The following is a 19,680-nucleotide window of genomic DNA, read 5'->3' as shown; positions in this document are numbered from 1 at the left end:
AACTCAGCTTTGACAAAAGCAAGCAGAAAGTTTTCTCTCAGATATAATACAACCAGGTTTTATTTAAGTTCTCTCTTTTTCCCCCCCACACTGGCAAAAGTTCAGAGGGAGTTTAAAGTTGTGTAAACATTTTAACTACCCCTCTTCCCCCTTTTATGAATTTACAAAGCAAAGGAGACAGGGAGACCAGATTTGCAACAGTTCCAAGTCTCTCCATGCTGTTGGATCCAAAAACTATATACAAGTCTGCAGCAGTCTCTGTATAGTTACTGTACATGTTTGGGGGCAGGGGGAAGAGAGAGGAGGAAGGGAAAGGTGACCCCAAAAAATGAATAAACCAAACAAAATAAAATCCAAAGCCAAACTGCTCTTGAGCAACTCGAACTGTTTTCTTTAGGCAGTGATGACAGAACAACAGTCACCTTTATAGAACTCCACCAGAACTGCAGCATATCTCCCTTGGCAGGTTATAACTCTCTGGGAATGGGAGATGGGATCAGGGGGTTGAAACTAAGTGCATTTGGCAGTTTTCATTTTCTTTCTTTCATGGTGTGTGTGCATGTGGGTGGGTGGAGAAAGGAAGGTGATATTAATATTTCCGTGAGAGAGGAAGGTTATGATTCCATAAATACTTAAAGATTATGGATCCCAGTGAAGGTGCATGAAATAGTTTAAGGTGTAGAAGATAAGCAGGGCTGTCACTGCACATAACTTCGCCCTCCACAGTCTCTCTTCATGACAAAAGGGCATCTCTGCTCCTTAACCTAAGCACTGCTTGAAATGACAACTAGCTAAGACTGCTGGGGTATATATCTGAAAGCCAGTGTTCACCCTCACCAAAGACTAAAGATCCACACAGTAAAGATCCTACCGTCTCTTAAACGAGACAAATTTGCAGGAAAAGAGCTCAAAATAAACTGGTCCTAACCCTCCAAAGGTAGCATTTAAGGGATCAATTCAACCTAAAAGAAGAGATGCCACCCCCCTTTTTTCCCAGAGTAGAAGTCCCCACTTGTCCAGGAAGGCTGGAGTATGCCAACGGGGAACTCCACCAGCTTCAGCATCACCACCTAATGAAGACAGACTCGAGCTTTCCCTCCAAAAATAATGTGCTGAGAAGGGCTGGCAGGGGGTGTGCAACTTCAAACCAACCCAAGCTAAACTGCACCCACCACCACCCCTCTCCTGCTGTTGCCAGTTCTAAGGTTAGCTTATGAATGCAACTCCTGGCTTAGGAGAGCACTCTTGCCCTGATGGAGCACGGAAGTCAGTATCTGTGTGGCATTTTGGTTTTGACCAACATCTGTTAACCACAAACTCTCTCTCCCTCTCCATGACTGCACATGTTGGATGTGGTACGAGTAACCAGGAGAGGGAAGCAATGGTTTGCAGAATCCCAATTGATATTTTTTTTCCCCCTAGGTATGTCAGCAGAAGAAATCACAGCACAGTGAAAGCTTGCTGCCCAAATCAGCCTTGTTGTGAATGAATCCTATCTCCCACCCTCCCAGGACTCTGAACAAAGTCCACTCGACTCTAGGCTGACAGTAGGAACAACGCCTGTGCAGTCCTGGGCAGAAAGGGTTTGCTGGGGCCAGAGGAAGCAGCCTGAGATGATTGATTCTGTGATTCACTGCAAGGCAAAGAAGAACGCATGGTGGAGAGTACTGTGTCCAAAACGGAGAATCCATGGTTAACAGATGCAGGAAAAGCCAGTTGATTTGCACATGCTCAGTAGTCTTCCAAAGTCTCTATTTCTCCCATATTGAGCCGCTCTGATGAGGCATTCACTGAAAACCCTGTAAAACCAAGAAGGACTTGTGTTAAAAATCTGAATGTGGTATATTGTGTTTGATGCAATACATCTGTTACATGCAGTAGCATGTATAAGATAAAGTGAATAATACGTATCTAATAAAAACTCAGAGGGAAATTCAGTAAGGCTAGAGATATAATTACCCAAACTGTTTCTGTTTTTTCCCTTAATAAATCAAAGACAATCAATTGTTTATTTAGGTAACTATCACTTAGTCTTTAAAAACAGATCAGCAGAAGACTGGTTTCAACTTTCATTTGACACAAGATGTCATCTGCAGAGCTAGTATGAGGCATGTCTAGGCACAGTGGCAACATGGCTCAGCAACATCTTGGAAAGGAGCAAGTTTGAGTCAACTGGTACTTGGAAGTGCCCATCAACACTGTACTTATATGGTCCAAGAGACAGAAATATACATTTTGTGAACTCAGAATCCAATGTGGAATCATGCTCAGCATTTCAGGGGGTGTGAGCAATTCTACCCCTCACTTTAACGTCTAAATACATCTACCTATGAAATCTAGTGGTAATTCCATGTATTTCCATGCTTTTTTACAGTCTTCTATCTCAGGAGTACAACATGAAAATGTACAAAGCTATATAGGGCTATGCAGATGGCTCAAGATGCACCTAAACTTGTACCCAACCTTTTAATCGTAAGTGCTGAGGACATGATGCACATGAGAAAAGTGTGCAAAAAAAGCAAGAACACTTGCTACAAGGAAAAAACCCAATATATCATATGCAAATTTCCTACTGAAATCCAATTTTTACAGTTGTACCAACCTCACATGGAGTATGAGAAAGTTCTCCTGTGTAAGGCTACTAAACACAAACCTGACATTTCATTGTCTTGAGACTGCTATGTAGGCTTGCTCTGTGCTAGAAAACGAACCACTTTCACAGTCATTATCTTCAACAGATAAACAGTGCTCTGTTCAGTAGGTTTAAGCAAATTGTTCTGGCTCCCTCTCATGGCAGTATGTTACCTAAAAGGTTTTGGAATTATTTGTAATAAGTGTACTGATTTTTAAGAAGCTGCATGTGCTACTTCTCTTACAGTTGCAACAACTTAATTGTATGTGGTGATCTCACATTACATGAGCAGGTTTTTAAACTATTCAACTGAAGACCCATATCAGACTCACTGGACTGGCACCTGGGGTGGCATAAGTCAGGATTCCACTGAAAAATTCAATATACTTCATTGCAGAAATCATTGATTTAATTGAAGAGTATTGATTTTGTCGAGAACAAAAAGGGAACATAAAAAACAAAGGTAGGGCTCTGTCAGAGCCTTAAAAAAGCACTGACTTCCAAGTGGTTAATACCAGGCTGCTTTACATGAACATAAGCTAAGTAGCACCAGCACAACAAATACCAGCCCAGTGCGGTACCCTAGTTTCCTTTTTATCACACAGCACAAATGTAGACACATTTATTCTACAGGAATACTACAGTGCCATATTACATTCCACAATGCTCACTACTCAGGTACTTACACGATGCCCTTGTATCTTAAAGGCCACTTTAAAAAAAAACCTTTCCATCAATGCTATAAGGACTAGTTAACTACCATCCTCACATAAAAATTAAAATAGAGAACATAAAAAAATAAACAAACAAATAAAAGAGGGACTACTAATGATGTCATCATCTCCACTGCCTCCAACTGAAAACTTATGACCACTTTTCGACTTTTTTTTCCATAAAATCTTTGCCATAATTTCTGACTAGGGTGGTTAGCTCATGTAAAAAAGTAGGAAGGAAGAAAGGCAAGCCTCGAGAAGCTTTATTAATTCATTAAATTCATTAATTCAATAAAATAGGCATAGGTTGACTCAAAAGAGGAAAGGCAGTTTAACTGACATCCCTGAACTACCTAAAGGTTTCCAGATAATAACCAAGGTATTGGAGAGACCTTTTCATGGGGGAAAGTTCAACAGAAGTTTTCCATGAAACTGATATAGAGTTTTTTTGAATCATTAAAATAGTAATACTGAAACAAATTCTAAAGACACTTCAACAACTACCTTTTCTGCTCAAATTCAATATTCCCATTTAAAGTTAACAGGAATTCTACACTCCACGAGGCTTTTCCCAAACTAAACATTAATTTATAAAAATTAAAACTGACCTAACAAGCTGGGATCTGCACGAACCATTTTCTGTTTCTTCTTTTTCTTCCCACTCTGCACAGCCTCAAAATTGGATTGCTGGTTGTTGCTCTGATTGGTCTGAAAGACCGAATGTAGCGAACTGTGGTTCATCCCCCACACTGAATCCTAGAAAACAAAGCAGGATTATAAAGTGCAATTAAGTTTGGTTTATTCATATTGAAAACATTCAGAAAGCCCAAAGCACTTCCTACATCACATGTGGCAGCACTAACCACTGGTGCATCCATCCAACACATCTACCTCATCTTTCTAAAGCATATCCTGGATCAGTATGTTAAGACACTATTTGATCTACAGTTGGCCCCAACTGTTAGTTATAAAGGAAACTTGATTCTGCAGTAAATATTTGAAATCTGCTTTATTCTCTGTATTTCACATGGCCTGTAAAATCCTGCTCATCCTCCTATCAATCCAGCAGAAATGCAGCCTCTTTCAGACTCAAATATAGTCTCTATACACTGCTCCTAAGGACTGTAGCGAGTAAAATTTACCTGTTGCTGCTGCTGTTGCCGCTGCTGACTGGCTTTCTGTTTGGCACGGCGCTCAAGAAACTGCTTGGCAAACTCCTTGGCCTCAGGAGTATCTCCAAGATAGGCTCTGATGTAATCATGGACCTCATAGGGAGACTCCACTTCCTTCAGGAAAGAAACAAACGTGGGAACTGCAAGAAGAAGGCAGACCGTGAGGGAATGCATATTGATACATGAACACATGCATGCAATAAACACAAAGTTTGGATTTCTGTTTCAAATATTCACTAATCTAGTAGCCATGGCAAACAGCTTCCCCTTCCGAGTTCCCTGCAGTAAAGCCCTATGACAGAATGCTTCATCTATTCTGCAGTCAAAGCAAGAATAAGAAAGGCAGCTAATGCGATGAGAAGGAAAACAAAGTGACAATCCTATGGGTATGTTAGCCCATCAGCTTGAGTTGCTGCCAGCTTTAATGTTCAAATTTAATGCCAGGCCCAAATGAAAAATACTACTCCCAGAGCTGTCATCAGTACAATCTCTTTTTAGCTGAAGCACAACAGATCACACTCCACAGTGGCTGACCTGACCTGCAAGGACCTGAAGTTCAACAGCTAGCTCACTTGCAAGGTGTCTTTACCAGCTTTTTTTCCTTAGACTTTGTTGCACTGAGTTTTATTTCAACACGGAGAAGGGCAAAGCAAATCATGAGCCAGGAAGACACCAGGACAACAGGCTGCTGCCTGTGGCACAAAGTAGCCTTGGAAGCACAGAAGCTCACTGTGGATGTATGACCCATGATGGCCCTGCAGGGCCACAGCCTCTCCCAAGACACCAGATGAAGGTAGTTAGCACATCACAGATGAGGCCAAGAAGTCACTTCTAGTATCTCTCCTCTAAGAGGAGGGAAGCTGTGGCACTGCAATTGTGTGAGGTGTGATTCTGGCTCTTGGCGTAGCTCTTGTTCCCCACTCAGGTTCGTGGGTCCCACAGAACCACAACTTTGCAGCGTGCAGATGCTGGAGCACAAGGATTTGCACAGGTCTACACTGGAGGCAGTAATACAAGAAGGTATCAGTTTGTGATCTCAGGCTGGGCATTCCTCTATGTGCCCTCCAGCAGAATTAGTACAAAACCCAACCAGTTTCACACCAAAAAAAGCTTTGCACAGGGACAGATGATAATTTGGCCTGCACTTAAAAGTTAACTGGATCCTCATCCACCTGCCTGATAATGCTTCCATGACCACCAAAAAACCTCAGCAGAGCTCTAGGTGGCAGACTTCAAATCTGTTTCCAATCCCCACTGATTTGCTATAGTTAGCCCAACAAAAACCATGGAGAAGATGATGCAGCCAGTTCTTCGGACCACTATTTAATGATGCCATTTTGCTGACTGCATTAAAAACATTACTTTGATGTCATTACTGTCCCTCAGAACTATCGGGTCAGGAAACAAACTGGATATTGTTTCTTACAGTGGATCATTTACATTCCTCCCCACCTCTTACCATCTAAGTTGTTGGCTGTGTTGAGTGCATGAAGCATCTGTTCACACCACTGAGTGAATCCATCCTGGGCTTTATTAACCCCCTGGAACAATTTCAACAGCTTCTCCTCTTCTTCCACCTTCTTGTTTTGTCTACTTGTAATACCTACAGATTTACTGAGGTAAAGAAAACACTTATAATAAATCATAAGTTACCAGACTTACGAACAGTACAGTATACAGTACAATGTTACAAGACTCACTAGTTTACAAGATGTGAACGCTGTTTAAGAACCAACTAATTTTCTACGTAAATGACAAAATAAATTGTGAATGGTCACCTATTAGCTATTTTTGTTGTCAAAACAGATCCTGAGCAACACAGAGAAAAAAAGAAAAACAGACGAAGATGTTATAACTGCTAAGTGATCATCTCGGGAGTCGTAGCCTTTCTTTGCAAAAGCTCCTTCCCCAATTCCTACCTGAGGCTGGCATTGCTTTTGTTTTTATTGGTCGAGTTACGAGGTCCCACTTCCTTCACTGCATCATCCCAGAAACCCATGTTTGAGTTTTTGGTATCAGCATTACTCCAGATGCTACTGACTAGATCAGATGCCCACTGGTTGCTGGGATTAGTGTTTAGGGAGCCCCACACTGAATTCCCAATGCTGGTGTGCAGGTTAGAGTGCTGTTGAAACATAACAAAGAGATCCTGGTTATTAGCACCAGACCTGGCAGAACAGTAATGAATAGACATGGAGAACTGTCATGTACTGTTTCCCTCTGCATACTGATTACATAAATACCATACATACCGTAGTATTTCTGACTCTGTTCGGCTGCTGGTGCTGCTGTTGCTGCTGTTTCTGCATCTGCCTTGCCTCTTCCTGCTGTATCTCCAGCAGGGACTTGGTGGTGCCTGTTGGTTTGGTGACATTACCCCAGCCTGACAATTTTTGCTGCTGCTGCTGCTGCTGCTGCTGGAGGGCCTTCATTAGTTCACGCTGCTGACGCCTTTGCTGTTGCATGCAAGACAAAAACACTTGTCCATACTTTCAAAAGATCATTACTGTTCAGAAGTCTAGCTGGGAAGCTGGTTTTAAACTGATATCACTCTCTCCTGGAGGAGTTTGGCTGAACTATTATTTTTTGAGCCATCACAGTTCCTCCAAAAAGGGAGACACTAAGTAACCAGTAAATACAAATTGTTTATTAGCCTAGGACAGAATAAATTTGTCAAATCATAACTGCAGCCAGCTAAGCATTTGGGGTCTTGGAAGAATACCTTCTCTCCTACCATCACTTGCTCCCCCTGCCCCTTTCAACCCTTTCCCCTGCCCCAAACTGCCCTGGTCTTGTGCATATCTGCAAACAGAGTACAGATGTAAAATAATTTTATATTGTTTTGTGAATGTATTATATTCCCAGGGTTAAAAGAGTACAGTTCTCCCTTCTTTCAGATACTTGTATTAAGAAGCTATAAAAACTTTCAAACAAGTACTTACTGAACCTACACCCGAAAGGTAGGATTTTACCTGAGTTATGCTATTTCAAAAAAACACTCCTCATCCTCACCATTCCTTTTAATAACTTTATTGACAGTTAAACAGTCACATAGTTGAGACCACTCTAACAAGTTACACTCCATTACTGTTAGTATTTACCTCTTCTCGAAGCTGCCGTTCTCGTTCTTCTTCTAATTTTTGGATCTCTGCCAATGACAGTGTGGTCTGGGATTGGCAAGCTCCTGAATTTGATTGCTGACCCCAAGTTGAAGATGAAGGGAGCTGGGCCAAAACCCACATCATTAGGAATTACAAAACATTTTAGAGAATACCACTGCAGTATAATCATGAAAAATCAGTGTAAGCCCACAGCACAAGGGAAAAGAAAGGCCACCTTTAAAGTTTAACAAAACACTGGAAAGTATAAAATGGTACAATTAAGTATGAAAAAGTACAACGTATAAACTATGTTTCTTTCAATTGCCCTCTGATGTATCATAGGGTCAAAGACACAGCATATCAAGAACAATGTAACACATCACTGCCTGAAAAATAGCCATCAATTTTGATTTCAAAGACTTCAGGAACTCCAGACTTTAGAAACTTTGCACTGGCCCTTGTTCATTGCAGCAGAATAAACATCTGTACTCATCTGCGAATCCCTTTCTAGTATGCTTCTATCAACTGAACCTTTTTTATTTTGTAACTTATCTTCCTCTTGTTTCTCCCATCACTTTTCAGAGTCAACTATTTACCCTCTTCCTTCTCCATATAGTTCATCTGTCCCCAATCTGCTCAAGCTAGTCTAGACAACCCTGAATTCAGCTGTGGTTTTACTTCCTACACTGTACTGAAGGAGGAAGTTAAACTGCAGAGACACATTACCTTCATTTGTGCAAGTTGCTGCTGTTGCTGCTGTTGTTGCAGCCGTCGTAAAGCCTCCTGCTGCTGCTGCCTCTGTCTCATTATTTCTTTCTGGCGCTGGAGTTCCAGCTCCTTGCGCTTTCGCTCTTCTTCTTCGAGCCGCTGTCTGGCTGCCTCTTCTTCCATGCGTAGCCGACTTTCTTCAAGGCGCCGTTGGGCTTCCTCCTCTTCACGTGCCCACTTGGCAGCCTCCTCTTCCTTCCCAGGACATAAAGAGGAGTAAAGTCTAAGACTCAGAAAATCTAAATTACTCCTACTCTGTGGTACTGACATTCTGACAGAACAGAGACCTTTATATCTGTAATCTGTGCTGTTTAGGTTGTTCATTTACCTTTACCTTTGTCAGGCAAGAAACCCCAATAATATGGTCTATACCACCTAAAAATATAAGTTTGCCATTGCTCCACCAAGGAACTTGGGAGACAATGACATCTCCCTAGTTCAGAGTAGCTAATTTCATGCCACTTTCCTTCTAGGAGTTACACACCTTTCAGTCTAAACTTCTACCTGCTTATACTACTTACAGTCAAGTACTGCTACATTTTCAGTGGAATAAAACTTGACAGGATTAAAGGAAGAAGAGGTTTTGACATGAAAGAAGAAAACAGGTGACAAAGGCAGTGATGGTTACTGTTGTTACTCAACACTAGAGTTGCAAAGGAAAAGATGCTTCTGCTAACAAAGGAGATGACTGTGTGGTGGGACAGAAATGGCAATGAATGTCTTGTAAGGGAGGCCCCTGAAAACAAATTTTTAAATAACAACTGGCAATTCTGAAATGGACCTGGAAATTAATGTGAAGCCAATCATGTTTCAAAATTAGTTTGATTTAGGGACTGTGACAGTATCAATTTGGGGGCTGGAAGCTCAAGTTGCCCAATACGGACTTCTAAAGCTGACCCCAGGGCAAAAAAGCCTGTTAACAGTAAGACAAGAAAAGGGAAGAAAAAAGCTGAAACTTTTATAATGGGTATAGTCTGGGCATAGTACAGAAAGACTGGCAAAACTCATTATCTCAGATGACATTAAAGATAACAATTCTATAATAAAGGCTCAGAGAGTGACAATTCAAAACAAATTATTATTCTTGTACTCTAGTCTGCCTTTCTTTTGAAGAAAGAAGTAGAAATACCATGCTGCAAAGCCATTCTTAAGGCTCAAACATGAAGGAAAACACTCATTCAACACAAATTTATTTTCCAAAGGGCAGACTGGATTCTGATTATTTTGTCTGAAATCAGGATACAGGTAAACAACCTGGTTTTCATTCACTTGATACCGTCTACAAACTTTGCCTTCCTCCACCAAAACTGATGGGTGCCTCAGGCACGGATGCAAGTTTCAAAGCCTGTTCATTCTGGCAGCCTCCATAATTAAATATAATAGTTCCCTTCTGCCATTTTTCACCTGTTTACGAATTAACTCCTCTCGTTGCCGTCTTTCCTCCTCTTCTCTTCTTCTCTCTTCCAATCTTCTAAGTGCTTCCTCCTGTTGTTGCCGCTCTTCTTCCTCCCGCTGCCGCCTTAGTGCAATTTCCTGCTCTCGTTGTCGCCTCAGGGCTTCCTCCTGGAGTTGGGAACAAAATGTGAATCTATAAAAGCCATTTTATTGATGAATCACATCAGAACACAGACTACAACATGATCTGGCCAGATAAATGGCCTCAAGAAAAGTTCCTTAGCTCCAGGCTAAGCACTACCAAAACAATTATATTAAACACTCCAGACCCACATGTTAACAAGTTTTTTGATGCAATGTGCATCTCGTACATAAATGAATTATTTTAATGAAAAAAGGAACACATGAAATCATTCCATATCTTTGGTTTTAAAAAGAATGGTGTTGAGAATGAAAACAAAGGGTGAGACTCCTCTTTCTGATATGTACTAAGTGTACTTGAACATATATATGTATTTTAATATGTGGGTATCATTAATTTTTTTTTTTTTTTGGGGTGTCAGCTGTAAGTTGGAAGCTTTTCCTACTTATAAAGGAGTTTCTAAACACTGACTAAAGTGCACTACAAAACTCAAACCACATATCCAGACACCAGAAATAAGCTGAAGCAGCCCAGTGCACTTAAGAAAACTGTAACCTTTGGAAGTCTCGGAGATGTGGAACTCTATGAAAGGGCTTTGACTGGGCTTTTCCTATACTACTTAAATATTACGGGCAACAAAAGGTCTCGAGGGCTTTAGTTTTGGGCTATCCCTAAATTAGTTAAATAGCCTGCAATAAATTGCTTTCCAAGTAGCAAAATTATTTACTTCAGTCAATAAAACTTCAGCACCCTTTCCTACTGCTCTGAAGATCAAGATAAACAGAAATTTTTCCATTCTGCTACTTGATTTTTGGAGGAATAGGGCACAACCAGCCTTCAGCTGGCTTCCTGTATATTGTTAAATAGGAGCGCATCTGTGCAACTTTTCGCCCCAGTTCTGACTTTGCCTTGCATAAAATACCCTTGGATTTTGCTGCCTTTTTTGATCTCTGAAGTCCAGCAACTGTGTTAAGGCCACTCTGCTTTTCAACCCTCCTATTCTTCTCTCCACTTTCTGACTTATCCTACCAGCTCAACCTAAAGATCCTACTTTTTGCACATGAACTTTTTTAAGCTTCATAAATACATTTTCCTTTTGAACAATCAGTACTGTGCAATCGTACTCTTACAAGTTTTTTTATAAGCAATACATTATTCACAGAATGAAAGGAGACTAATTTTGCAGCACAGATATAAATTTTGAACTCTGGTAAATCAAGGAAGTTAATTCTGAAATCTAAGACTCTTTTACTAAATCTGATACCAAGCCTTCATATACACACAGCATAGATAAACTGTAGTACAGTTCACTGAACAACTAGACCAGGTTTCTCTGACCCTGGCTAATTTCAGATGTCTACAATATAACTGTCAGTAGACTTTTTTTTTTTTTTTACCAGTAATCCTATGGCACTGAAGAGGTGCTGGCTGCAAGCCAAGAAGTAATTCATATTCCTGTATATCACTTAAGTGGTTTAGTGCTAAAATGTAAGTGCAGTAAGTGTAAGTTTTTCTTCCACTAGCTGGACATAAAACAGTAGTCTATGAATTGTTTTCTCAACTAATCAAGTCCTTGATTTGTCATATTCACAAAAGCTTCAAGCACAACACACAACACCTAGACCATTTTTGTAACTTGGGCCTTGGGACACATGCACTCAAGTCACAGTAATCAAGTGTCCCCAATACAAGTGCTGAAAAATTTCTGCTTGTTGTTTCTTTTACTGAAAAGTCTACTGAGGAGGCTGGAGGTGTGCCAGTCTGTTTTGTTTGACTAGAGACGACACACCAGTATCTCGGCTCAGGATGCCTAGCCGCCAGCCAGGCTGGGGGGATGTTCGGCACTAGCCATTGACATAACATGTAGTACCTGAGAGAGATGAACAAAGTCACCAAGTCCTCCTATACAACAGCAGTTCATTGACATCTCTGCCCTACTTTCTCTTTGGGAAATGAGGCTAGAATTGCCATTAATAAAGCTGTAGGGATCTCTTTCTTGCTCAGGCATGCCAGGAGAGACACTGTTGAATGACAGCAATTAAAAAAAAAAAAGAAAAAAAACCCACTTCTCTCCCCTAGAGAACTGAAGATGAACAGTGTTGTACCAACATGAGTAAAACAAAAAAAGAATCTGCAAGATTATGAAAAGCTGGGAATCACATGGCTGATGTAATTCTTTTTTCCTACTCTTCACACCTATAGAAAAGGTTGCCTTAAATATTTACTTCTGTATCTTCTTATTATTCAATGTTTTTGCTTGAGCATGTAACCAAAAACTTTCAAAGCTCTCCAGCTTTCTGCCACTGACTTCCTGATCCAAGAGAATCCCAATATTCTTTAGCATCTTTTCTAGTAATTGTTTTCAACCACACATCTTGCTGTACAGCCAACTTGTTTCAGGTCTTTTAAAAGTTATCTATAATATTGCAGAAAATCCTCATTTCAATAGACCCTGCATTCTTAAATAAAATATTACAGATTTTTTTTCAGTTAGTAACACCTACAATTCTACTTGTCCATGTTACTAGGGCTTACAAATCTTTTCATTTTGTGGATCTCATCTTTGAACCAGGTACTTGAAATAGAGCACTAAAGATACAATTCAGAGAACACAATTATTAGCTAATTATTAAACCTCAAATTTTGTTCCTCAAAGCGATCAATCATTACAAAATAGAAGATATCAGACCAGAAACAAAAGAGAAATACAAGAGCTACACAAGCTGGGCATTACTGTTTGCAATTCTACAGTGCAAGTAATTGATGAAAACTATGAACAGAACTGGATTCAACATTTGGTATGACATTTCATCCTACAGAATTGAATTTCTATTAGTTTTTTTTTTTATTTAGAATTCACCATCAACAGCATATTTACTAACCTTATATACTAGTCTTTTATGCAGTATTACATCAAAAGCCTTCCTGAAGTCCAGGCAGATTAAGTCTACTGCTTCACCCCTCTCAGCTCTCACTGTCATCTCCTCAAAAGAAGTTAATCAAATTTGTTAAGCATCATCTCCTCTGTATAAATCCATGCTAATAAATCAGTTCATCCCTGATTCTACAATGCCTTCCAGTACAGAAGTCAGATTCAAATATTAGACCAGTTTCGTTTGTTTTTTAAAAAATACAGAATACAGTATTATTTTCTCTTTCCAGAGAAATGCTTAAACTCTTTTTTACCTTTTCAAGACATTACTGCTCAGAATTAAGCATTGTGGCAATTATTCCATTGGTAATGAACTAAGATACTTGCTGTTACTGATTTTCAACCCCATTCTGCTTCCTCCTTGTAAATAATTATTTCCCATGACATCTCAGAAAGGGAGAGTCAGATTGTTTACTGTACAAATCCAAAGTGGACAAAAAACTTTGGAATTTAATGGACATTTCTAAGAAGTTACACATAGTAGCAAAACTGTTAGTCTGAAAAGAAACAACCCAAGTCTATTTATTTGAAGCCACCATGGATGACACACAGAGTTACCAGGTGATCAGCTGAAAAATTAGTTATTATTAAAACAGATCTAAAGCAACTTAACTCAAAAGTTCAACTTTTGAGTATATTATTGCTTTAATGGTACAGTAAAGCTTGAACTCAAGCATCAAAGGATGCTTTTCCACTGTATACCATAATGAGTTGCTGTACACAAAATAGACAGATTAAAGCAAGGAGCCATTTATTTATAGACTTGATTCTTCAAGATACCATGAAAGCCAACTACATATCATACTGCAGCCTATTAAAATAGATCTTCAGTGACAAACCCCAAACACTGAGTGAATTGAGGTCTATGACTATCTTAGAAATAAAGCTAAAGATTCTAGAGGCTTCCTCAGAAGTGTCTGATTCTTAAACCAGGAAACGTGCTTCACAACTGCCTACCAAAGCACATCGAAAATATTGTAAAGGACAAAATTATTTATTACTTTCACCTATTATTCACGTGCTACTTTACAGGGCATTTACTAACTCCTTAGTGAATAAGCTCAACAATGTGCTTGCCCTTATCCTTCATACACAGAGTGAAAACTAACTTTCACTGCCTTTCCCTCCTACAACACTTAAAGAACAACTAATCTTTCTTCCATACAGAATTCAGAAGTAAATGCTAGAAACGTCAAGCTAATAATGTCTCCATTTCGTGTTCTTGTAAGACTGAGAACCTACTACAACTCCTACATGCATTCTCCTACTGCAATACAGATCACGTAATTTTAACAAATCTGCTTGTCCAAACTATATCCCTTCCTTTCCCAAATATCAACTCAAGAAAACAAAGCTGAAAAACTCCATGACATAATCCAGATAATTTTTTTGAATAAATGATTTACTAAGTTAAAAGAAAAAACAAGGAAGAAAAAGCTAAATGATACATCACTTTTTCCACTATATCCTTCTACATTTTATTTATCTGAAACAGCTACTTAAGCTCCAGTCTACTCCAGAACATACCCGTATCAAAACACTAGACTGCATAAGTGGTGACTAAAGATTAAACATACAATATCTGCACAACTAACTATAGTCTAATATTGACACTAAGAAGTTGGGAGGAAATATTCCACACAGAATAAAGCCTCTTGGCTCACAGACAGAAACCTATCTTGAAGTGAACCATCAAAGCCCATTTCTCAGATTGCAATTTGGGCTCTTCAACTTAAAATCAAGAACAGAAGATGATCATTTCATATACTCACATGAAAAATATTAGAACTGTCTTCACACACACCTACCAAAGATTAATTAGACCCCACAGGATTCTTAAAGTGAGTTTTATAAAGTATTAAAATTAGAGATGAACTACATTGAGGAAACTCACTTGCTTCCTGCGGGCCAGTTCTTCTTCTTCCCGTCGTTTCCTCTCATCTTCCTGCTGCCTCCTAAGTAGCTCTTCTTGTTGCCTCCGAAGCTCCTCCTGCCTTTTCCTCTCCTCTTCCTCTCGTTTGGCCCTCATTTCCACTTCTCTCCTCTCTTGCTCTAGCTACAATTCACATAAAACTATGCTCAGATGCAGGTAACGTATTCCTACACCATTTCTTAGGGCAACTCTGCTGAGATTATAGTAACAACATAACAGATGAAGCCTCTGACAGATGCTCTCCTTTAATTGTAATTTTACCTATCAGCTGGCTGCCTACTGGGGTCAGATTCCTGAAATGGTCTAGAACAATTTCTGAGAATTTCTGTTCTGTAACAAACACCGGTTCTCTAGTCAGTCTTTCTACATCAGCTCCTTAAAATAACCTCTGACTATAGAAGGTAGTAGCGAGTTGCTTTGCAGTCATAAAATAGCCAGTTTCAGCAAACGTACAGAATCATACAGGTTCAAACTAAAAAAATAATTTAATACCAGTGTAAGTGTGAAACAACCCCGACAAACAGGACTCTTGCGATTACCCAAACCAATTCTGGTGAAAAGATGCAAGGACTGAGAGAACGACTACCTGCTCCTACTCAGGTTTTGGCTTGACAGCTCATGATGATCCCATTTTAAAACAGAGGTGGCTAGTGAATAGTTTTTAATCACAAGTGTAAAAAACATAACCACTATTTTAGACATCAGCAGTACTGCCACAGCAATGACTTCCAAACAGCAGTCCACAAGGATTTAATAACTGGTTTCTATAACCTGTATTTTCTTTATGGTGTTTTCCATAAAAATCTAATCAAAATCATACAGAGTAGCCTAAAGATTGAAGAGCTAAGAGTCTTCCATTGGCTCAGGAAACACAGTTACATTGCAGAACAGCAATCCCAACTTCTTACAGTACAAAACAGTTTCTGACCTTTGCAGCTTTGGCCTTCTCGAGCTGCTGAAGTTGTTCTAGAGCTGGTCCCTGAGCTGCAGTATCAATGGGGAGATCCCAGACACTGCTTCCTTCCCAGACTAGACAGTGAAGAAAACAAACATTGACAAGCAAAAATAAGCACATCAACAAAAAACAACCAAAAGGGGGAATCTTGTGTATGCTGTTACTATGTTTTATGAACCAAAATCATGGTAACACATTAGTCTTAGCAGAGCGCCACCTTCCTGTAGAACAAGGCTTGTCCATTACTGAAGCAAGGCTGGTTTTCCTACAAAATGCTACACAAGAAGCAGCTATTCAACCTCCTCCCATAAGAGCAGAACACCTTTATAATGTAACACTCAATCCCTTTGGATCAAGGCATCCCATAACCATCAGAAAAACTACGATATTCTTCACAGCTCTCAAATGGAATTTAAACTGCAAGGCAAAGTAGCCTGAACCAGTTAAAAAAATACTGATGCAGAAATTATTTCCCCTAGTGTCAAAAAGAGAGCAATCACCTCAAAAATGCTGGCTCTTAATCCATGAACTTTTCTCAACAAATCTGACACGTGCTAAGCATCTTACCTGTAGGTTGTGAAGCTGACTGAAGTTCCCATATTGAGCCAGTGTCCGGCACTGACACAGACCTTGTAACAGGTGGCATCATGTTCTGTTCAGATATTCTGTAATACCAACAGGAAGAGTCAACATGCCACTTCCAGGGAGAAGAGTGCTCTGAACATGCATGAGATTCAGTAACTTGTAACATACTCCTTTCCTCTATTTAAAACAAAAATATGATGTGGACAACACTAGCTGCTTGCAGAGTTCTTGCTCATCTCAACCCTGCTGCCAAGTCAAGGGCTAAGCCAGGTACTGCTACAGTTCTGCATTTGCTGCTTATAGGTTAATTTGAGGAACAAGCATCTAGTACTGCAGAACTCAACTGGCAAAGCCATTCTGTTACCAGCACAACAGATCTGTCAAAAAGGTATGATTTCAACTACAGATTTCCTCATCATTTTCATAAACATTCTGTGGTAAAGGCTACATATATAAAGAAGTATTCGACATCCTGCAACAGTTTCATATTCACACAATGTTTAAAATATGTAATGCTCAAATATGAGCAAACTTAAATAGGATGGACCACTGACAAGATTATAATTATCATTATATACAAGTCAGAGTATAGAAAGAATGGTATTCAGTTCAAGTCTGGGGTAACTCACCTCATCTTCAGGGCCTGGAACTGCTGCAAGAGAATAGCAAGCTGCTGCTGCTGCTGGGATGAGAGGGCTGCCTTCTGCTGCTGAGCCAGCACCTGTGCATATTGTTGTCTTCAAAAGAGAAGCAGAGAATCACTGGTATTTGTTCACTTGCTTATTTATATAATGCCCAAGTTGCAGAAGTTGCACATAGATTCATTCTCCAGGACTAACGACCACTGACCTGTATCATGTACATGCTAAATACTAGAGGAAACCACAGAATGGGGCCTTGGAAAGAATCAAGATATAAGAACACAACAAATCGGGCACCATGAGCAGAATCAAATTCCTCTTCACCCTCAACTCTGCCAACTGGTTATTGCTGTCCAATGTTTCTCTTGTAAGCTATGAAATGGTACTTTCCTTCTTCTATAAATTACATACAGATTGCTCAAATTAAATTGGCTTTGATGACTGCCCACCTCACAAATCAATCTCTTCCCCAGCATATCAAGGCATCCCCTAGTACAGGGGCAGGCTCTTGCCTTATCAAATTGTAAGCTGACAATCAGTATTCAAAACCAATAATCATGGCACATGCTTTGAGGACCCCTTGAATGAGTCTGCTTTCTTTTCTCCAAGCTCCTACAAAACAAGTTGTTAGGAACTGGCCAGAACTGAACAACTGACAACTGTGGCAAAATGGATGATGAACTGCTTTCTTCAGCAGTTACCTTCCACTGATCTTCAAAAAGCTGAGCAACCAGACCAAAAGTAAGTTCTGCCTTCTCCACCACCAGTTCAAAAGACATGTAGCCTTCATCTGACTCCAACAGATCCAAACTGCATTACAAGGATAGCCGGGATTCAGTTTCACCATAACGGCTATCTATATAGCAGGTCTTACCAAAGTAGCTATGCATAACACCAAAAAAGACTCTGAAAAGTGTGCCTGAGGTAGCCACACTCCATCCTGATCCTGTAGACTATCGACCCTCTGGTGTTTGTGGAAGCAGGCTATTGCTGTTGGAGGTGAAGTGCTCCCAGCCCCATTGCCAAAGGAAACAATGACAAGAAGCTGAACCCAGGTGATTAAAAATGCAGGGCAGAACACAGCCACTGGAAGATCTCTGGGACTGGCAGTCTTACTGTATTAAAAGATGCTGATACTGGAGGTGCTGCATTTGGATCAGGGCCAACTCTTGTTGCCTGGTCAGCCGCTCTTGGTCCAGCTCACCCTATGTTTAGGAATTAAACATTCTATTTTAGTAACATTTATAGTAACAGTAGTATTTGCAATAGCAAATGCAAGCAATGTAAAAGTTGCATTCTGAACTGAAAAGACAGAGAAAATAGAAAAATACCTAGACATAAATCAACATTTACAAAGCCTATAGTATGGTGACTGTGAAATACACAGCACTTGTATGTATCACAGGACCAAGCCTTCCAGCCACAGACTTAGCAAAACAAACATTTATAAATTGAGTGTCGTTTCTCCACTTAAAAAGGTAATTTAACACAAGAGTTCCACTTTGGTGCTTGGAACACCTGCAATTCCAAGACAGAGCAGTTGACACATAAATAATTCAATTTCCATTTGTTACAGGCCTATTTGAATACTGTAACTGTCACATAATTACCAGATGTGGAAGCGGTGCTGGACCTGGAGTGAAGGGAACCCTGCCCCACATTTTCATGATGTCTCCAAGTGGCTGGAAAGTCTCATCACAGGCTCTCTTAACCAACAGCGACATAGTGAAGTATCCAGCCTGGAACCACTCTGCCATCTCCTGATTACTGAAAGGACCTGAAATAAAATCAGCCAATACATATTTGGGGGTGGGGGGGTGGGGAGTAAAGCCAAGTTGAGCACACTGGAAAAAGTATGGTGCTTGTTAAAGTAACACAGTACATCAGGCATTCCTGTCGGTCTAATCCACTTGCCTGGACAGACAGTACATTCAACGCTGGAGTGTCAATGCACATATCTAGAGCTTTACAGTGGCTACAGCATTCCCCCCAGATAGCCTAATGAAAAGTGCATGACTGCTTTTACCATGCATTGGAGGGAGATAAGTCAGCTCTGAGATGAAAGTCAAGCAGCCACAGCGGTGCTGAGCTTGGTCTAGCTAATACACACCCTGCCTTCCAGCAAAGCTCGCTACTTCAGGCTCAGCAACAGGTTGCCAACAGTTGCCATTTCCATTTTGGACCTCAGCAGTATCTGCTAGCTGACAGTGGGAAAAGCACAATCACTACTTTCCCCACATGTACTGCACAGATAATTAAACAGTCTTAGTCTGTTTCAACTCTTGCCTTCAAATCAGAGGAATTTACATGTTTTATAGAAGTTTTGCTTCTGGAACTTAGCAGACGACCAGATCCACTTCTGAATGGACAATTACATTTTTTAAGATAATGAGGAAATCGGTTTCTCTTTCCTTTCTCCAAAACCTACACTCTTCCTCTTTTTCCTCAGAAAAATTTCAGTCGCTCCCTTCAAAGGAGGACTCCTATACTACTTTCACATATCCAAACAGACACAGAGCCAGTATAACAAAACAGATTATTTAATAGAGCAAGAATGACATGAATACAAGTTTTGCAAAAATATCTTCTGAAAAGCAAGAATGTCTGGTAATTCTTGCCTTCTCTGTAAGGACTATCTTTAGAAGGCAATTCCTCCCAGAGAATATGAAAACCACAAGTGGTATTCCAAGAAAAAATTATGTGGGAGTGTT

At 40.1% G+C, this 19,680-nt stretch overlaps 1 protein-coding gene across 12 annotated transcripts in view; it reads right to left on the bottom strand.

Moving 5' to 3' along the window:
- Window positions 1-37: 37 nt before the first annotated feature.
- The window catches only part of GIGYF2 (GRB10 interacting GYF protein 2), a 79,429-nt gene continuing 59,786 nt past the window's right edge, over window positions 38-19,680 (bottom strand). For 6 of the 12 annotated variants that reach the window (XM_010568160.1, XM_010568161.1, XM_010568162.1 and 3 more), the window contains 16 exons: window positions 18,580-18,746; window positions 18,086-18,174; window positions 16,958-17,065; window positions 16,311-16,408; window positions 15,717-15,817; window positions 14,750-14,911; window positions 12,806-12,907; window positions 9,791-9,949; window positions 8,345-8,581; window positions 7,619-7,741; window positions 6,770-6,973; window positions 6,437-6,642; window positions 5,977-6,131; window positions 4,488-4,657; window positions 3,954-4,101; window positions 38-1,799 (listed from right to left, as the gene is read on the bottom strand). In XM_010568160.1, the coding sequence (XP_010566462.1) occupies window positions 1,732-1,799; window positions 3,954-4,101; window positions 4,488-4,657; window positions 5,977-6,131; window positions 6,437-6,642; window positions 6,770-6,973; window positions 7,619-7,741; window positions 8,345-8,581; window positions 9,791-9,949; window positions 12,806-12,907; window positions 14,750-14,911; window positions 15,717-15,817; window positions 16,311-16,408; window positions 16,958-17,065; window positions 18,086-18,174; window positions 18,580-18,746 (2,297 nt within the window). In that variant the 3' untranslated portion in view covers window positions 38-1,731. Of the gene's footprint in view, window positions 1,800-3,953; window positions 4,102-4,487; window positions 4,658-5,976; window positions 6,132-6,432; window positions 6,643-6,769; window positions 6,974-7,618; window positions 7,742-8,344; window positions 8,582-9,790; window positions 9,950-12,805; window positions 12,908-14,749; window positions 14,912-15,716; window positions 15,818-16,310; window positions 16,409-16,957; window positions 17,066-18,085; window positions 18,175-18,579; window positions 18,747-19,680 lie in introns of those variants that run through there. The other 6 variants (XM_010568164.1, XM_010568165.1, XM_010568171.1 and 3 more) reach the window with 4 other exon arrangements.

The sequence above is a fragment of the Haliaeetus leucocephalus genome, unplaced genomic scaffold (genome assembly GCF_000737465.1).
Source record: "Haliaeetus leucocephalus isolate CR32 unplaced genomic scaffold, Haliaeetus_leucocephalus-4.0 Scaffold240, whole genome shotgun sequence".
Lineage (NCBI taxonomy): Eukaryota > Metazoa > Chordata > Aves > Accipitriformes > Accipitridae > Haliaeetus > Haliaeetus leucocephalus.
Note: the sequence above shows the minus strand (reverse complement) of the source record. Positions and strands in the feature narration are given on the sequence as shown.